Raw genomic sequence first — 20,367 nt, 5'->3', positions numbered from 1 at the left:
TGCCATTTGGAAATCCTGCCTTCTACTCACTGTTCAAAGCTGAGTGAAGAGAAACAAGCACAGACACAATGTGCAGTATGTGTCCACAAGCTGTGAAAGACCTTGAAGTTTCAGGCCAAAATTGTCGTTGTTTTGATAACATCTGCCCGAAGTATAGTGTTAAGAAATTATCTTTTAATGCTCTGTGCCGACTATTTTCTATCTTATGCCAAACACTGGAACACATAATAAATACTAAAATATTAGTATAAATGTTAACTACTCTCCCCTCCAAAAAATAAAAAAAACCAAAAACAAAGCAAAAAAAAAAAACTCAAAATAACAGTGAATATTAAAAAAGAAAAATTGATTATAAAATTTGTGTTGCTTCTCTTACAGGAAAAAGTATGTTTGTAAAAAGACAAACAATAATACATCTTCCTGGGCTTGATCACAGAGAAGGGAAAGACCTTTCATAATTTCCTGGTATCTTAATTGGTGTTCTTTTTCACATCTTGCTTTTCAGCTCAGGGATATCTAAGCTGCTTTCTCACTGGCTGTTTTTCCATAAGTTAGTGGAAGACTTTAAACTGCCAAGTGATTACATGGAAAAATTACACAGAGATAGGGAAGCTGCTTTTTATGTTTGCAGCTTAGGTTGGGCAGGCTGTGCTGTGTCTGCGGACCCACAATTCAGACCAACTTGAAATGTGTTCTGACACTCTTGGCTGAATTCAGAATGACCGCAGTGACCTGCAGGGACTTACACCCGGCATTATTTGCACGTTCTTTTCCTTTGCATGTGTTTTACTATCTTTTATCACTCACACATTTGTCTATGTGAAAATAATGTCCTCCTGTTTCTAAATTGCTTCTAAGTTTGATCAAGTTCCTTTCTTTCTAAAGATATGTTCGCAACTGTGCATTTGAGCTCCTGAATTGGAGCTCATTTTCAGCAGACCCACTGACATGCAAACTTTGTTTTTGCATCTGACATGTTAGCATATGGTGAGTCTAATTGCACAGTTGCAGTTTGGCATTGCTTTGGTGCTGACAGGCTGATAACTTTTTAGCTGCTGCTCAGCTGCAGCTGAGAACATGACTGCTTTTAGTTGTTTTCATGGCAAATAAGTTCACCTGAACTCCTGCTGCAGTTTCAGCAAAACTCTTTGACATGACCTAGAACGAATTACGAAGACTTACCGATCAGTTAGCAACAGGTGGGAAGTACAGATGGATCTGATCCCTTCCCCTCATGAGCACAGGCTAAGGATGGCAGGGCGAGTGCCTGTTGTAAGGAGTTTTCCCACTGAGGAGTATTATACTGGCACACACAGCAGCTAGACATATGACTGGCATAGCTCCTCTAACTGGGGACCAAAAAAAGAGCAGTAGGAGGAGGTACGGAACAGCATGAAAATGTGCCTCGTAAAATGTCACGACCATTTTAGCTCTCACCTTCTCCTAACATGACTGTTACTTTAGGCACAAGCTTGAAGGGATTGGAGTGAACAAAGGGGAGTAGCTAGCATCACCTCTGAATTAGGATCCTTGCAATTAGCACTGCTCAAGGATAATGACTTTTATTTTTTAATGAAAACCAAGAGTAGTGATGGTTGGGTATAATCCAAATGTGCCTACAAAACACTGTGCTGTAGCGAAATCACAATTTTTGAAGACATAAAATTTTCCTTCGTATTTAGATACCATATCTAAATAGAAAGTTTTTTGCGTACATCCTTCCTGGCACGTATTACATTTAAATTACAAAATAAGCAGTGGGAGGAAATGACCAGTGTGAACTGTCAGTGCTCTCTTCCAGTTCCCCTTTGAAGAAAACTGAAGGCGCTGCAGTGAAGTGCTGCATCAGCAGCCATTCTGGGGCAGCCTCTGGACATGGAGCCTCCAACTCATCTCCTAGCCTGGCATGCATTCTTTCCATCATCATTTCCTCCTGCTGCTAGACTTGATTTAATAGATAATTCTAGACATTCTTATTCAAAAGTGCCCCATTTTTCAGACTAAAAGCAAATGAAGCATTTCTCAGAATATATGCCCATATCTCTCTTACCCGCTCTAAATCCTGACATACACTTTTGGCATCAGTCAACTTGCTATCTGTGCCAGGTTACCACAGACAAACTTAAAGTGGATGATCAGTCAGTTACCTGCAAGAACAAAGTCGTAGAGCGTAATCAAACAGATCTGCTTGAGGCTTTAAAAGGAAGAAAACTGGTTTTAGGTATGATGCTGTGTATCAGCAATGCAGTCACAATGCGTTTCGGTACTCTTACCATGCCGAAAGTATGCTGACTCAACAGTTAAAACACTGTACAACACAGCAGTGGCTCAAAGAATTTTACAGCAGTCTGGCATTTATGCAGTAGTGTATCTGTGAGTCTCCTTTCCTTCTGTGATTCTATGATTCCTCTTGCTGGTAAGTCTTCCTCTAGTTCCAGGTTTCAGAACTAATGAAAAAAAATATGAGTTCAGAAAGTTCCCTCCTTTGGACAGAGTGACTTTTACCTTCAAGAGGGACTAGTTTGCCTTCATTTTTGTGTATGACTGTACTAATAACAGCAACAAACAAGGCACATGCAAGAGCCTGGAATGTGGTTGACATAGCTATAATATACTATGTATTTTTAAAGTTCTACATGCCGTTTAAAAAGACAGAAAGTAAAACTAATGCAGTATTACCTGTAAAACATTTGACACAGAAGACCAGAACCAGGGCAGACTAGAAAAGACTCTACGTAGCAGTGAGTCTAAGGCTGATCTAGATCTTTTGATTTAGAACAAGATTAATAACAGAAGGCACAGGCACACTCCTGTACGTAGCATTATTTTTTTCTGAAGAGATTTTCCAGAAGTCAAGAATATGTTTAGACTTGAGAAATTTTAGCATGTAGCATATGAATCAGCATCTTGTTTTCTGGATGAACAGATAATGAATCATCGCTTTTCATCCTCTATCTGTACCTACGATATGTTGCATAAAAAGGGACCAGCATGCTATTTCATTTTCTGGTATACCTGCAGGGTGTTCACAACCTGATTTTGGAGGTAATAGCCTGGATGATAAGGTGTCTTTTCTGAGGCAGAGACATTCCACTGACCAACACCCTATCCTGCTCTCAACATTGCATGCCATGACTAGCTGAGAAGTTTCTCCTTAAATACCTCCTTCATGGGATGTTCAAATACAGACAGTATGAATTATGGCTATTATCTGGAGAAACCAAACATGCAGTGTATAATGGTAGTGATAAAATTAATATAGCATTTCTATGCTACTGCTCTTCTACAGAGATAGGATTTATTTTCTCTCACTCTCACCATGAGATTACTGTGAGAAAAAAGCTATAAATGGGATGACGTTCCTTTTCCCTTGGGAACAGAGAGTTTTAAAAAGTTAGCATTGGATGGAAACAGACTTATTAAGCTTTACTGTTTTATATTTTACTTCCCATCTTTGCTCCTAAAGGAGGTAATCACAACTTCCTCACCTGTAACAGTCCGTGTGGCTGGGCACTTGCTCATTCAGGGATAGCCTGTTCTCGTCTACTGCAGTGAAGCACACCTATACAGGAACATGTAAAAATGATAAGAGATTTAAGAATGGGTTTTCTATAGTCCAGGAGAACAATGTGAGTGTTATACCACCCATACCATGTTTTATTCTGGATCCTCTCTCATTCTCTAAGAAAGGATCCGTGGTAGAACTCCTTGCTGAAGAGAGAGGGGAAGTTTTTAAAAAACTCATTAACAAAGAATGGCTAAAAGAACTTGCCAGAAGGAATGTGTGTGGGTTAGACTAGCATTTGAGCAACCTTAAGTGGTCTGAAGCAAACACTTGTTGGCATAGGAGCAGCATGGTTCAGAAAGAGCTTCAGAGGGAAAAACTGAAAGGTTGCCAGCCAGAATGTTTAAATGAGGTGAGGTAAAATAGTGCTGAAAATCTTAGTGGCTTCTGCTAAGCTAAGAGGGCAGTAAGCTTTGGGTAAAAGTTTATGGGAGAGAAAGTGGAAGTGTGGTGAAACAATTCAATGAAGACTTGGAGCCAGAAGGGCTGAGAAGAAGGTGAAACGTAAACTGAAAGCATTAGAAGCCACGCAGCCAAAGGGAGGTAGAAGAGATAGAAAGTTGACAGTGACTCAAGGGAAAATAAAAACGTAGTGCCAATGCAAAAGCTTCTGAAGAGGTTTGAAGGGGGCCTCTATCCATGACTGATGCAGCAAGCAAAGTAAATGGCTTGTGTATCAGCATTCGGGAGGGCTGAACATCAGTTTTATAGATAGGTGTGAATAGGTGTCATTTGGAAATGGTGGCAGATGTTAAATCAAAAGTCATGAAAGCCTGAGAGAACAATTGCAAGTCTGTTTCCATTGCCTCTTGCACTCTTTCTACTGATGACTGAGATCATATACGAGAGAACGATTTTCAGAGGCCTCTCAAAGCACAAATAAAATGTAACTTATTGTATGCCAGAATACAGATAACTGCTGTTTCCGAAACAAACCAAAGTGCACTGAAGAAATTACACAAATATCAATGTATCAAACTTTAAATTTAGAGTCTGCCACAGCAAACAAACTTTGCCTTTGTTCTGCTGAGAGAACACCATTCGTTTTATTTAAAATCCTGAAATGAATGCTAGGTGAAGTGATTACTCCCTTCCACTGGGCACTTCTGAAGTTGCTTCTGCAGTACTGCGTCCAATTTTGGTTCCCTCAATAAAAGAGCCTCGTGGATTAACAAGGAGGGGTGAAACCAGTTGAGGGTCACCAGGAGGGTTAGGGGACTGGAACGTGCTACAGGCAGCAGGACTGCCCTGCTGTAGGAAACTGCTGTGGGAGCGGTTTCCTTGTTTTGCAGAGGAAAACGCTGAGTAGTGATGGATCAGAGCGTAGCCTTCACCTACCATAAGAGGGACGATAGAGAAGATGGAGCCAGACCTTTCCTCAGGGGCGTGCAGCAAGAAGAAAAAAGGCAAGTCAGATGTTGCAGCAAAGACATTCCAGTTACAAATGGAAAAATGTTACAAGAGTGGTTAAGCACTGGTAGAAGTTGTCTAGAGAAGCTGTGGATTCTCTATCCTTGCAGGTCAGTTGGACAAGCAACCTGAGCTCTGCTGGACAAGCAACTTAAGCATCCAGATCTAACTTTGAAGCTAGCCTTGTTTTGAAGACAAGACTGGAACACATGACCTCCAGAGATCCCATCCTGTCCCAGTCATTCCATGACTGTAGTTCTCCAGGGAAATATGCAAGATTTTTCTCACTGATTAAATATAATTTAAAGATTGCAAAACATACTGTAAGCATTATTGCACATGTGGAGCAAGCACATTCTGACAGCAAACTCACTGTGTTCTGGGAAGCAGTATCCAAGAATAACCCAAGGAAACTAATTTATTGCAAATATTTTATTTAGGCCATAGATCTCTCTACACTCAGGGGCTCAATGTCCCAGCCTGCTGCAGGATGAAACAAGACTGATGCTGTTACAGTCCTTGGATTTGAGAGGCTTCTTTCTTTCCAGTAAATCTAAAGATGAAACTAATCTCTGCATGAAGTTTGATCCCTGTGAAACTGAACAAATATATGTATATGTGTGTTTATATTATGCATCCAAAAATAATGCTGAAATGACTAGGTCAGATCCTAGGAAACTCCTATTCTAAGGCTGAATTGATTAGAAGTCATACTAAACCTTAAAGAAAAAAGTTCATTCATCCCTCAGACCTATGCCATAGGGGAGCTTTTTCCCCCAGCAGAGCAAATCCAAGAAAAACTCAACACAGAATTTCACTGTATTAATTTTCAAGCACTGCTCTTCCCTTGTGATACACAAGACAAAAAGGACCTTGTAAGAGAACCTAAAATATAGAAACAGATCATTTCTCTTCAGTGGCAGAATAAGAAAAGGAACATTATTCAAAGACTTCCAAACGCTGTGTGAACATATTGCAGATGTCAGCTGGACTGCTATTAAATACAGCAACGCTCACTCAGGATAAGGGTTTTCATAAAATTGTTCAACATAAATCTTAAAAGAATGGGAATCATACTGAAAAATCACGCCTCGCGTACAAGGTTGTAAGGGATTTTTCACACCTGGATAAAGAGGTCACCCGTTTGCTTGAAAGACTGTGAAGAACAGAAGTCTTCCCATGTAACTGCCAAAAAGCGTCTATTCAATCAGTATTTGCTTGGTCACACAGAGTCACACAGAAACCAAACTGCACAAAGCACAACTTCACTTGCTGGGTCTATTTTTTGCAGAAGACTGATATTCAGCACAGTTATTTTCTCTACCTGGCTCGTTGAAAAAGAATAAATGCTGATTACCTATACACAGCAATATGATTTATACGTATGAAATGTTTGGCAACAGAATTTCACAGAATCTTTTTGGATGTGTGGCTACAAATAAAAAGAAATTTCATTTCCAGAAATACTGAAATACTAATAACGAAATATTGTATTTCTTTGAGACATCTAGGACAACCTTTATATTCTGAAAAACTTATAAGCCAGATATATATGTATTTTAATTTGTACATATCTATACAATATATGAAAGTTTCCTTTCATATATACCTTACTACATACAAACAAAGCAATTATACTTTCAAAAGACAACATTTTTATAAATGCTATGTAAGGAAATCTTGCTTGAAATATCCTGAATTAAACATAATCACATTACACAAACTTTTAATTAGTTTGTGATATTCCCTTGCTTTTCTGGGACAGTTGTTTCAGAAAAAAATGCACTTCTATAGAGCGATTCATTTGTGGTCAATGGAGCACTTTTTCTAGACTTTCTGTGATTCAAGCCATGAGATATGGAGTAATAAAGACTGTAAAAAGAGAAAAGCTTAATTATTCCTTTTGCAGACTGTGCCAGCACTAAAGAAATCCCTAAAACAACAGTGGAGTTCTGCAGGAACAGTCTTCTTGGTCCACACTTGTAACCATAAGAAATTCTCAAAGTTCACTGAAGGGCTCTGAGAAGTAAATAAAGAAAATAAGTTTCTGTTAAGGCTAAACCAAGCTTTTAACTGTATTTCATCTGATAAATCATTGATTTTGTTTTCAAAGGTCTACAAGCTCAACTCAGTTTGGACTTCCCTCGCCTTGATGCGTACCCGAATAATTATTTGCATCGCAACCGTGGTCATAGAAACCTGCTGCCCAACTTCATAGATAACAGCCATTTACGAAGATTATGCTTGGTAGCAGAGAGCTGATATTGAACATAAGAGCTCAATTAAATAAATGGCCGGTGGAAGCCTTGTGTGACTGCAGTGTCCCCTGAGCTGATGGGCCATGACTATGCTACCGCAGATACTCTTTTATTAAAGTCCTTTATTAATGTGTGCTGACTGATACTGTGGGAACCAAGAGTGTGCCAGCCAAAATCTGATGGGTATTTTCTGTTTTCTAGCAACCATAGTATTTTGCCTTGGATTAGCAATTGATTTTAGCCTCAAGCCTAAAATCAAATCAAGAACGTCCCTGTTAAATTGTATATTATTACTGCACTGAGCTAGCATTACTCTCTGACCCTGCAAACAGCAGCAATTTTTCAAGGGACATGTTGTTATGCAAGTAAATGGAGATGTATAATTTTTTTTTTCTGAGGTTTATTCTACAAATGTGGTTATGACCAAACTGTGCTCTCAGGAAATGCTTTCTTATCTTTGCTTACAAAGGCTTCAGTTAAACACTGAAGTCCAATCAACTTTTTCCATACTCACAACTGTAACGTATCTCCTTCCTTCCCTCCTGAAGCTCTGCAGGAGGTTGACAACACAGCAACCTAAAGTAATAAATCCAAAGAGTAAAGAGTAAGCAATTGAAACTTGCTTAATTTCTCAGTTTTGGAAAACAGATTGAGAGAAGCAGCTCTTTCATTCTCCTCTGCCATGAAATGACCAGAGCCAACAAACCAATGACCAAGCTGTTGGATAGCTGACAGAAACTGAGTCACTTGTTACCCACTCTAAAAGCCACTCATTGAAAAAGGAGCTGGCTGGTTCAGGCAGGTGAAGAACAGCAAGACCTGCAGTGCTGTCTGTATAAACAAGCATTCACAGGAGAGCTAATGCTGTTGGTCTTTGTGCAGAACACCTTGAACCTGCCTGTCTGCCTGCCACAGAGAGACCTCCATGGGCCCACCGGGGAGCCAGCCTGCGTGCTACCTAGCCTAGGAGTAATGGGAATAATGCAGGCTGCAAACTATTTTGAAAAAACATAAAGTTTTCTGAAACTACAGTGACAATTTACTACAGTTCATTTATTGCAATTTGGCTTTTACACTTAAAATGCAGCGTTTTCAGAAAAAGGGCCAGAAGTAGTACAAGAGGTCAGTTTTGGTTTACTCGCTATAGAGTCAGAGAGGTACAGCCGCCTCTTATGTGACCCCCTTGCCTCTCCCAGCAGTGCTTTTCTCCCTGTTCTTCTGTGTGCACCTACAAGTGTCAGGAAAGTGGCTATGACACAAAGTGCTGTCAAACACACAGTGAGACAATCATTTTTTTCCTCTGGAGCTGCTCCTATTTTAGCAGCCCTGTTTGAAAGGGGAGACGGGCAGACAAATCTACATTTTTAAGCTTCCGATGACAGGAGAGCCGCTGAACCAAAATAACCAGAAACCTGAGTCCTCTATAAAAAGTGCAGATAGAAGACCATCACTGATGGTGCAAACTGTTCTACTACCTCAGGTAACCCCAGAAGTGTGCTTCAGTGCAGGGACATCTCTTCAGGTGAGGAAAGAGCAGCTCTGGCTCTGCACAGCCCTCTCTGCTTGCAGCCAGAAACTGGGGCAGTGCGCTGTGGCCATGAACGGGGCTTCAGGTCACTGAGTAGCCACTGAGCTGCTGTGTGCAGTCCATATTTACTAACTTGAGCAACAGCGTGTCCAGCTCTCCATCTCACTACTGTTGGGTTGGCTTTTTTTTTTTTCCCCAAGCATATCACCTTAAATAGTCTTTGATAATGTTTTCTAAGCCAGGAAAAAAATGAGTATTTAAACCCAACTGCAGCATCTGATGCACGGACTCAGATGTGAGCAATCCAAACTGTTTATTACAAGTTCTCACATCACTTATATACCTTCACAAGTTTTCTTTTTCTAGCTTTCCCATCCACCTCTACAACTTTCCCATCCACCTTTACATGTCAACAGAGCATTCTACAAACACTCTTCAACCATTCATGTGTACACTTATCCAATCAGAACCGTAAACTGTTCTTTCTTCTTCTAGAGGTGTCCTTGGTTCTCATGCTGTTTATCTTGCTCCACAGCTGCTGCTCTGAACAGTTCTTCTTGTATTCCCACACCCAACAAGAACAAAACATTTTATAGTGGCAAAAAAGAAAGCAAGCAGTAGAGACATGCAGCAAAGGGTACTTGGTGCAACCGCTTGTGTGCAGGCTTCAAGCATGAATCAGCCTGGAATAAAACAGCTGCCCAGGTCCTATATGTGCCCTGCACATGGAGAGCGCAGCCCAGCTGTGGGCTGTGCAGGTGGATGTGGTCCCACATGGCCCATTGGTTTCTATAGGACAAAAACTTCAGTAGCACAGGCTCACAACACCTCTCTTGAGTTGCTTACTCATGCTTTAAAACATTTAGTAAGTGCCATCCGTGCACTCGGTTATGCCCTTGGGGGTCTTGGGCCTCAATTTCAACCCCTGGCAGAAGCATTTGTAAAGCTCAAAAGAAAAACAAACAAACAAAAAAAACCAACAAAAACAAACACAATCTGCAACCTGCAGGATTTGAAGAGCAGTTTTCTGGCACATTCCCTAAGCAAACAATGAGGAAATATCATCTGCCATTGCGAGGGAGCCAGCAGTCATCAGGAGATAGCGAAATGGAGAGAAGAGATGTGACATGGGTAGCAGAGGATCAGGGAAGGTCATCTTGAATAGATGGCACCAGGGAACAGGCCAGAACCTTCCCAACTCTTGCCTGCACTGACAGGTAGTGCTTCAGGCTCCATTTGGGTGACATTTAATATCATATACTGGCACAAGGGGCAGGAACTTCAGTCACCAAGAGTCCTTTCTGTCCTATGAATGCTCTCATTATACACACAGAGGCAGTGTACGGGTCTGTGTGCCACACTTCAGCTACCAGAAGAGACTTCTCCCTCCAGCACTTTCAAGGCTGTTTGTTTCTCTGCTTCTATGTAGCCTGAATCCAAAATGAAGGCAACGTTGTCACCTGCCATGCCTCGGCCTGTGCTTACGTGCTGTTTCCTAACAATCTCTCATGCACAGCAGTAGAGCCTTTTGTTCACAAACCATGTAAAGAAAAATAATTTGGATGAGCAAGAAAAATCCTGTTATCTTCTATTCTTCACTGTAAGCTCCCTTTGCTTCATGTAGGGCATAGTGCTTCCTGCTATTCATTGTGCATGGACTCATCTACTGATAAAAGCTCAGAATAGCTCACAGACTCATTATCACATTGTGCAGAATGAGTGCAGGGCTGCCCTTGGGAAAGAGTGGGCAGGAAGGTGACAGTGAAAACATGCAGCCACACCAGGCTTGCACAGCCGTGGGGCAGGCAGTGATGGTGTGGCTGTGGTCATGCTGCAGAGGCCGTGTGCTGCTGCTTTCTGTCCCTTTGCTCTAGAAATAGCTAACAGCTACAACGTGGGAAGTACAGCAGGACCTCCAGCACCCTCACACTGCGGTGTGTGGGAGGTGAACAGCCAATAGCACCATGGAAATGAAACCTCCAGTTCCGTCACTTTACACAAGGACAGGTATAGCCCAGGATGAGACTTCAGGCCCTGGCAACATAGGTCTCCAGCCCCTTTTCATCAAATCTGACAGTTTGCAGTTTCAAGCTGGTGTTACTCTTGTTCTGCTAGGTAGCATCCTGCTAAAGCAGCAACATGAAGAAGCCCCACACTGACATGTCGAACAATATTCACTTGGAAGTCCCATACAGCAAACCCATTTGCTTTCCTCGCTCAGACAAAGGCCCACTACCAGTGAGCCCCATCGGAAGCTCCAGCCACCCCCGGGCCGTACTGAGGCCACATCACCCCCTCTCCTTTCCAAGGGATGCAAGGGGCGCAGGCATCCGACTGGGACAAAGGAGAGCTCCCCATTCCAAACACTGCTGTGAGACACGCATCCTCCAACGCAGCCAGAGCCCTCGACCGTATACAGCCAACACAGCGGGGCTCTTAGGGGCAAGAATATCGAAGTTATTTCAAGCACAGCAGTTTTGGAAACGGCTCTGCGGGATGGGCGGGGGGGTGGGGAGAGGAGAGCCCTCTATGCAGCAGGAAGCAACGGCACGCCAACACCTCGCGGCTAGCATCACACCGCGCAAACACGAACAATCGCCGAAGCCCCAGAGGGCGGCACTCGGCGCCGCCCGCCCTGCAGCCGCGGCCACGTAGAGAGACAGCGGCCTCCCCCCCCCCGCGGGGCTCGGCACGCACGCCCGCGGCACGCACAGCCCCGCCGCGCCGCGCCCCGGGGCCGGGCCGAGTCCGGCGCATAAAGGCAGCGGCGCGAGGGGGCTCTGGAGGAACCGCACCGCGCTGCCCGTTCGCTGTCGTAGTTGAGCGCTGCCGGCTCGGGACGCCGCTGGCTCCGCTGCCCCGCGCTGCGCCTGCTCTCGCTCGGTTCAGTTCTAGCGTACGCTTCCAGCCCCGCAGAAGGAAGTAAGTAAAGGGGAGGGGGGAATAAAATCGATCTTCATCCTTTTGGGAATGAAACCTCAAAACTTGCACTGTGCTCGTCTGATTTGATCAGGCTTGCAGAAGCCCTTAGCGCTTGCGTAGTGCCCTGTGAATGCTGCTAAACCCCGTCATCTTTTGCTGACAGATTTTTTGCCTCTCCTCGCACCGTGGCTGTTTCATTGTGCCCTTTTTTGTTTTGTTTTTAATGTATAACCTTGGGAGCAGCAGCCTATGGAGCTGGTCATGGAAACCAGAGAGAATACAATCCTGTTTCTGCTAAAAGCCAAACAAAACTTGATCAATTTGACGCTGGTACTCCAGTCCCTATTATGGTAAATGCTGCCACGGCTTAAGAAAGGAAAAAAAAAATAAAAAATAAAAAGCAAGGAGAAGAATGAAGAGGTCAGTGCAGATTCTGCTTTTTTGGCAGTGCTCTGGAATACCAGTGAGAACACTGGGAAGGAGAATGCCATTTATTTAAGTGACAAAGCAAGTGCTCTTGCTTCCCATGACTCAACATAAATCCCAGTTTCCAGCAAGGATTGGATCTTTACCAGAAGAGATGCACTGCAGTAGGAGCCCCTTCTGCAAATACTCCTGCTAACTGACCGTGGTTTTAGAGTCATAGAATCACAGAGTATCCCGAGTTGGAAGTGACCTGCAGGGACCGCAGAGTCCAACTGCTGGCTCCATGTAGGACCATCTAAAACTCAAGTGATTTTTCTGAGAGCATTTTGTAAAACGGCTGTGGTTTTCATCATCTGAGAGACAGGTTTAGGAATAAATCTTAACAAAGAAAGCTGTAGCATTCGTATCAAATGCTTGCAGTAGGCGTTAGGTGTGGACTTCAGGGGGATATAAGGGATGTTTTTAATACAGTACTCTAAACACAAGATGAAGAAAAAGTTCTCCTGCAGCTCCTTTATTCTTTCCCCCATTTACTCAGCAATGTTCACAGTGCACAACAGCTTTCTTAACTAGACCGAGGTTAATAGCTCATACCTGATTTAACCAAAGCCAAATTGCCTAACAAATGCACTTCTGATTATTCAGAGTTTAGGGTGATAGGGTACGTAGCACCCTAGCTGATGCTCTGATGGGATGGGTTACTTGATTAATCTAGTGCTGTCCGCTCAGATACAGCAGCTGATCCAGCCTGTTAGAATTTTAAGACTCAGCTCAGAGTCTCTGAAAGAAATTGAAGTGGATGAGTACTTTCACTGTAACTCGACCTATTTGTACTGGAACACTAGAATGTTCTTTCATGCACTTTCAGAAAGATGTGTTTAATTAGCTGTTACTCTAATCCATGTTTCAAAGGTTTGGAAAAAGCAAATGAGATTACATTTCTATTGAAAGATTGCAGCATTGTAAAGAACTGAGAGTACGTTCATTCTCTTTCCTATCTTGAACTGTCAATATTAATTTAGGCTGCATTATTTAAAGCTGTGCAAAGAGCAGGTCATGAATAATTAAGACAGCAGATGAAGCAAATATGCATTCTTAACAAGCTTTTCCCTGATGTGACAAATAATAACATGCTGTCTTTCTGCTCATTTCAGAATGATTCAGATCTTAGATCCAAGACCCTTGCCGAACTCCATCATGCCTGTGGACGTGGCCATGAGAATCTGCTTAGCCCATTCACCACCACTGAAGAGCTTCCTCAGCCCCCTTGAGGGCTGCCAGAGAAATAACTTTGTGAACAGATTCAAACCTCTCAGACCGTGTCTCCACGTGAAGCGTGACTCTGAGGCACAGAAGAGTGACTGGAACCACTCGGCAGCCCGAGCCAAGAAGCGAGTTGTGTTTGCAGACTCAAAGGGGCTCTCCCTGACAGCAATACACACCTTCTCAGAGATCCAGGAGCACTCTGGCTGGGACCTCCAGTTTGATCTTATAGGTCTTGAAAACATAACGTCTAACCTGAAGCTTCATGAGGAGAAAAACTTGATTCTGGATTTTCCTCGTCCCTCAGCTGACTACCTGGACTTCAGGAACCGCCTGCAGAAGAACTTGGTCTGTCTGGAGAACTGCAGCCTACAAGAGAAGGTGCTGTCGGGCACCGTGAAAGTAAAAAATGTGAGCTTCGAGAAGAAAGTTCAGGTTCGAATCACCTTTGATACATGGAAGACTTACACGGACATTGAGTGTGTATACATGAACAATGTTTATGGTGATTCTGAAAATGATACCTTCTCATTTACTATTGACTTGCCTCCTGCCATTCCTTCTCAAGAGAAAATAGAGTTCTGCATTTCCTACCAAAGTGGAGAACGTACCTTCTGGGACAATAATGAGGGGCAGAATTACAAGATTCTCCATGCAGAGTGGAAGTCTGATGGTGTTCGGATACCATCTGCCACGAAAGACTGTTTTGATGTTCCGACTCCAAGGAGAGGGCAGGAGAGAGAGCCCGATCAGCTCGGCAGCCCAAGGCTGTCCAGTGGCCTCTTTCCCCGGTGGCAGAGCTCAGGTGGGATTGAAAATTCATCACCATATTGGTGATAGACACTAGCTTGGAAGTGTTCTTCCACTTGGCAACAAGCCAGCGTTAGCTTTCCGGTTCACATAACTATATAACAAAACCACCGAGCAGGTGTGGCTGCCTTTACAACTCCAAACTCAGCAGTCTGTGGGACTTGTTAAGCCATATTATGTTATTGAAGTTCTTAGCCAAAACTTGTCCTTGGAAAGAAAGACAAACAATATAAAACCCACGTGTATGCCACCTACTAGAAATAGCATGCCTGTATCTTAAGTATATGCTACTTGCTTTTTGCTGTTGTCTCTCCTGAGTCATTATGCAGGAGACTCTGTGAGGAGCTGCGGAAGGTGACAGTATCTTAGCAAGCTGTAGCAACTGTGTGTGTGTGTGTGTGTGTGTGTGCGCGCGCGCACAGAGATGTCACAGGAACAGAACATCACAGTCCATTTTGTGCCTGTTAGCACAGCAGAGCTGAGGCAGTGCTCTCAGGACTAAGGCTTGCAATGACCTACATGCTTGTAGCAGCGGCAAGTAGGACTGCATGGCTAGGATTTGTGGCTTCAATAATGGTTAGGAAATTTGGAGAGGATATTGGAAAAGTGGGAGAAGGGGAAGCGGTAGGATATGCTGCCTAACTTGGAGATGAACAATGTGTTGATGTTGTCTTCAAAACTGACTTTCTAAATAAAGGAAATTTTTATGAAATTAAAAAAGAAGAATACAGAAAATGATGCGAAGTGAGTGGTGAAAGTGACTGTGGGAAGGCATCTCTGACCTCATTGGCCTTGGGAATAATGGATATCTTGCATTTAAGATCAAATCTAACCTTGATTTCTACCTTCATCATTCTACTCGCTTGTGAGGCTGATGGTTACCTTCTAATGTTAAAAGAAAAATGTGCCTTTAAAAAAACAAAGTCACTGTACATGCCAAAAGTAAAGGCTGAAGCCAAGGTTAGTGTATAGACTAGACTGAGTGGTTTGTAAATATCTTAGTCTGTGGCAGCATAAGGTGATTTCACCCATTGCCTGATCTAGTCTTACAGCACCTAATGGTTGAGTATCCTGCTCCCTATTGCAGAGTCAGAGACAACTTTTGAAAAGTGTGTAATATAGGAAAGGTCCTTCATATTGAAGACAGTGAATTAGCTGCATTTGGTGAAAGCTAATTTCTTTTAAAGAGCAGAATTGCTGCTAGTTTTTTTCTAGAATGAATATAGGCTTGCACATAAATAGAAAGCTGCTTAGTTTTACTGTACCTCATTTTAGAAGTTTTTTTTAAACAAGTGTATATTTTATATCATATGCTTGTAATTTAGCTTCCTGAGCTGTCAAGCTGTAAACATGGTCTGTGTTTCATGCAAGACTTGTGTGTGAAATTGTCCAGCACATACTCAGCAAGTGTAAATACTGCCACACCTAACTGTACAGAAGTGATGTTAACATCAAAATACATGTGACTTGTATAATAGCCTGAGTCTGAAGCTACGTGTAATGCAATGAGAAGATAAATGCTAAAATGAAGTAAGTCTCTTCCACTAATTGCACTTTTTTTTCTATGTAACCCATGCTGTTAAGTGTCAACTAGCTATTTTAAGAATAAATTGTATTTTGATACATTCGGTTCTTATTGAGTCAACTCAATCTGCTAATTCCATTCCTTCTTTAAACAACTGTAGCTTCAGGAGCATGAGGCATAGCAGGTTTGCTCTGTGCCACCAGCTATTGCTAAAGCTGAATATGGAATGGTATCTCAGCACAACATCTGATGCTATCCTGAAGATGAAATCCAAACTCTTCACTAAATAAGAGGTTATCAAGAGTGTTAGCCTTATAAGTTGTCATTTAAAACAAACAAACAAACAAAAAACCCCTCTCTCTCTCTCACCCATATTTTGGTTTGACACATTCCTCTAGGGCTTCTCCTGTACCAGGGGTACTTCTGTCCTAGTCTGGTGGCCAGAGTTTCCTGCTGAACTGTAGCATATGTGATGCATGCCCAGGTGCACCTAGACAATAGTACTTAATGTCTTCTGGCTCACTTTCACCTGGTACTTAGCTTGTTATGCTGTCTCTGAAGCTATTGCTGCTATTCTGGGGAGAAGGAGGTTTTGTTTCTCCTTATGCTTAGGAGCCAGCTCAACTGCCATCAGTATACCAAACAACTCACTGGAGAAAAATGTCTGTCTTCGAGCCAGTCTTTCACCTTTGACACTGTTCTGTGGACCCACCCTTTTAATTATTTAGGGTGGAGAAAACACTAAATAACTGTGCAGTTCCCCAAGTCTGCAGAGGATAGAGGGGTCTGACACATCCCTGCTTCTGCTAGGTGCCAATTTAGACCAGCACAGAGCAGGAACAGCCTAGCCAGCACTGGTTGTATACCAGATACGTGGGATTTCCCAACTCATTAAGAAAATTCAGTGACAAGATGCAATCTAGTTTAATCTGCTGTACACAAAGTCAGCAAGAGAGCTGGTTTTAATTATGAAAAAGCAATTTGAAAAAGACAAGAGACAGCATGGCTTTAACAGCAAGTTTCTGAACTGGGGAGTGAACATAGGGTTTCCACATTACAAAGCCTGCAGTGGATGCAGAACTCTGTCCATCTACCAACCTCAAGCTCTACTCAAGCGAAACGGTACTTTGTAAATAACTCAGTGTCTTTCTGTGCTGGAGCTCTTGGACCATGACACATACTGCACCACCCTGCTCTAGGGAGAAAAGTGAACTGAAGAGAGATTTGTAACAAATGGCTCGAAGGCTCCTCTGTCTCAGTGTGGGACTTCACTCAAGCAAAACAAAAGCAAAGCTACTGGGTAGAGTGGAAGCCTTCCACTATGAGGAAAGGCAGCACTTCTTGTCCTCCAGCCAAGTTTTGTGACCAGCCATCACGACTCAAAATGCTTACTTGTTCTTCTCTCGACTGAGACATAAATCACCTTAAAATACCAGAAAACAGCTTCTTTTAAACAAGGCTTAGCTTTAAGACAACTTCTGTGCAAAGATGCCTTGCAAGATCACATTTGCCCAGTGGGCAGGCAGTGCTTTTGCTGCGTCTCAGCATTTCCTGAGAACATAATTAGAATTTACACAGGCAATTAATGAATGTCATCTTCTTTAATTATACCTAAATGAATTACCATGATTTATATATTTGGTAAATTAATGGTTATATGGTAAATTTTAAAGGTAATTATATATATACAAAGCATAAGCTTTTATCCCTTTCAGACAGTTATAAGCTTTAAAATGAAACATAGGAAAGAGCAAAAGGTTTCAGTGAGGCCAAAATAAAAATAAGGTAAAGCTGCCCTCAATCTTCCCTTGAGATCTCTTCTCTCCTCCTATTCCAAGAATCAGCTGTACTGTAGCCATTCCTGGCTGGCATTTGCTTAATCTGCTCTTACAGCCCTCCAATGATGGAGGCTTCACATTTTTCTAATTTTTCTTTTCTCTTCTTACCTTAAAAGAGGCTCCTGAGGCCATAGCCTAATTAAAATTAAGCTCCTGATTACTTGTAATCTGCGTAGACAAGAAGAGGAAACTACTGCTGTCTTTTTGCAGTAGCCTGTAAGTTCTTGAGAATGAGTAGCAGCTTTCTCTCCTCTCCCCATATCCCTTCTCTAGAATATGTAATGCTTCATTTCATGAAAAAAATGCATATTTCAGCTTATAATCCACATTTGGATAGGAACCTCTCTGACCTTTGGACCTTCCTTAAGGCAGAAATATCACTTCCATCTAGCTCTGGTTAAAGTCTGGCTGCGCGGTCCTCAATTTCAGCAGTGAAAACATAGTGCTGCCTGGAACCCATCTATTCATTGCTCAACTGACTTCACAGATCCTGCGCAATAAGGCTCGGGAACATACATCACTTCTGTAGTGCTCGACAGACCGTCCCTGAAGCCTATGACAGCTGGGCAGATTGAATCAGTGATACAGTTCACTGGGCATTTTATTTAAGGATGTAATCACCTCCATTAAGAACATTCATCTTTTTGTGCGCCTCCTCCCTGTGTTACAGACTACTTCTAACTCTCCAGCCTTTGCTCATCTCCCTTCTGGATGAGTCACCAAGATGGTAAGCCCTCATGTTTTCCGTGCCAAGAATGGTGTTGTCTGCTTTAGGGGGAAAGTTCATGCCAAATAGGTAGACTGACTTCTATTTATGCAGTGTTTCCTGCAAGTAGTCCAATGCTGATCTCAATGAGTGCATCTTTTGAAGAGTAAGGTAGAAAATACCACGGTTAATCATGCTGAAGCAAAGTGGGAATGCAGCACTGGGGTCCAACTCAGTTCCAGATAACTTTGCAACATGCTGAGCGCTCAAAGTAGAGTAATCTACTTGCACGTGCATTAAATCCTCAGCTTACTTTGTGGAAACATATGAGGCTCAGGACTGAGCTTTCTAACAGCGCTGTCAGGAAGGTTACGGTTACAAGAAGTTAGCAACCAGAGCTGATTCAGGGGAAAGTAACTGGTACTTAAACAGAAACCAGAAAGTAGAAGTCTGTAACAGAAAAAGTTGGTCTACAGTTTACTACACTATAAAAGAAATAAATGAGGAAGAGTAAAACCCCCTGAGAAGCTAAATTATTTGCTTCAGAAGGGTTACTGGAGAAATGCTTGTGCTTTCTCTTCATGGTTCAGGCCATCATAGCATTTCAGATGCCGTCAGCCCTGAAGCATTTTGCACCTTGCACTGGAACATGATAGTGGTACTTCTACACTCTCAGTTGGTGGCAATAGGACCAACAGAGCAATTCCCCTCTCCTGCTGCACACTGCACAACCCCTGCCATGGACAAGCTCCTCTTCCCCCATTTACAGCTACAGTTAACCATGAGGTCAAGGCCGGGAAATAGCGATGTCAAGAGCAAATAGCTGCATTTTTTAAAAATAACATTTTCTCAAAGGAGGATCAGTAAGACATATCTTTTAAAAAGAGAGGAAGAATTCATAATGCACAGCAAATATCTTCAACTACCATAAGGGAAAATTCAAGAGTGAGGGCTTTTTATTTTTAAGTTTTAGTTTTAAAGGCTTTTCTTTGCAAGATCTTTTTGTCTCCTGCCTTCCCACTCTCAGTCTCCCCACAGTTTCCTTGGCCTCAGAAGAGCAAGCCAATGTGCTTGGAAGTAATTTAATGTATGACCAGGAGACAGCCTCTGAAAGCATCCAGCTGCTTCACAGTTAGAAAAAAAATATTTATGTAGATTTACAAAAACAACAGAACTGAAACAAACAAACAAAAAAAACAGCTCTATTCCTCAACTAATTACATATCTCATTACAGTTGGGTCAGGTCAGGTCAGGTCAAGATACGTTACAGAGACCTCTATGACTTTGCTCTGACCCCTGAAGTGAACCCACTGACCTCCAGAAAGCAGCTCAGCCCATTACTGCTCTGCACAGCCATAGCCCAACTTTGTTGTTCCCTTGGAAGAATTCTAGCCTCGTTTTGCCCTCAAAGATGCATAATCAAGACCAGCACATGATCTCCCTGTCTCTAGCTACTACCTCTGCAACAGCAGCAGTAAAACCATTTACATTTCGCTCTGCATAGGAAAGTCAGGAACCACTGACTTCCAAGCCATTTTCCCTTGCCCTTGAGTTTCAGGCTATAGCCTTTCTTACCCAGTGTTGTCTTCTGGAAGACTGTGAGCATCCAAATTGCTGGACTGTGTCACTTTCTGAGATCTGTCATCATCTTCCTCAGGAAGGATAGCAGGGCAGATGTATAATCCCACCACAGAGAAACCATCTCCTGGTGGAAAGGAGACTCAGAAATTGAGATGACACAAGTTAAGACTCCCCATAGTTCTTCAAAACAAGAGCCAAGAACCACTCCCACTAGTAGATGAAAGTGATGCATAAGGGATAGGTGTTACTGCTGAAGTTAGTCTTCTGTGGGCCTTCTATCAGCCTGGAAATGATGGGTTAGTGTTGAGTGCTGCATTAGCAACAGCTGAGAAAATGGGAGTAGCAAATGCTGATTGTATGGCACACATGGTAATTATTTGCTGAATAACTGAATGGTATTTATCCTCCTCCAAATCAAACCTCTCCTCTGCTGAGAAAAATAACAGGGAGGTTTCATAGGCCCTTATCTCAGCACCCTAGCTGTACTGGGACCATTGAAACCATAAGCCCAAGGCACCAGTGGAGAAATCAGCA

General features: G+C 42.6%; 1 protein-coding gene across 1 annotated transcript; it reads left to right on the top strand.

Moving 5' to 3' along the window:
* Positions 1-11,543: 11,543 nt before the first annotated feature.
* On the top strand, positions 11,544-15,807 carry PPP1R3C (protein phosphatase 1 regulatory subunit 3C). Its single transcript, XM_423102.7, has 2 exons — positions 11,544-11,683; positions 13,264-15,807. The coding sequence occupies exon 2, from the start codon at positions 13,265-13,267 to the stop codon at positions 14,207-14,209; it is 945 nt and encodes a 314-aa protein (XP_423102.3). The 5' UTR covers positions 11,544-11,683; position 13,264; the 3' UTR covers positions 14,210-15,807.
* Positions 15,808-20,367: the final 4,560 nt, after the last annotated feature.

Source organism: Gallus gallus, chromosome 6 (genome assembly GCF_016699485.2).
Source record: "Gallus gallus isolate bGalGal1 chromosome 6, bGalGal1.mat.broiler.GRCg7b, whole genome shotgun sequence".
Classification (NCBI taxonomy): Eukaryota; Metazoa; Chordata; class Aves; order Galliformes; family Phasianidae; genus Gallus; species Gallus gallus.
Note: the sequence above shows the minus strand (reverse complement) of the source record. Positions and strands in the feature narration are given on the sequence as shown.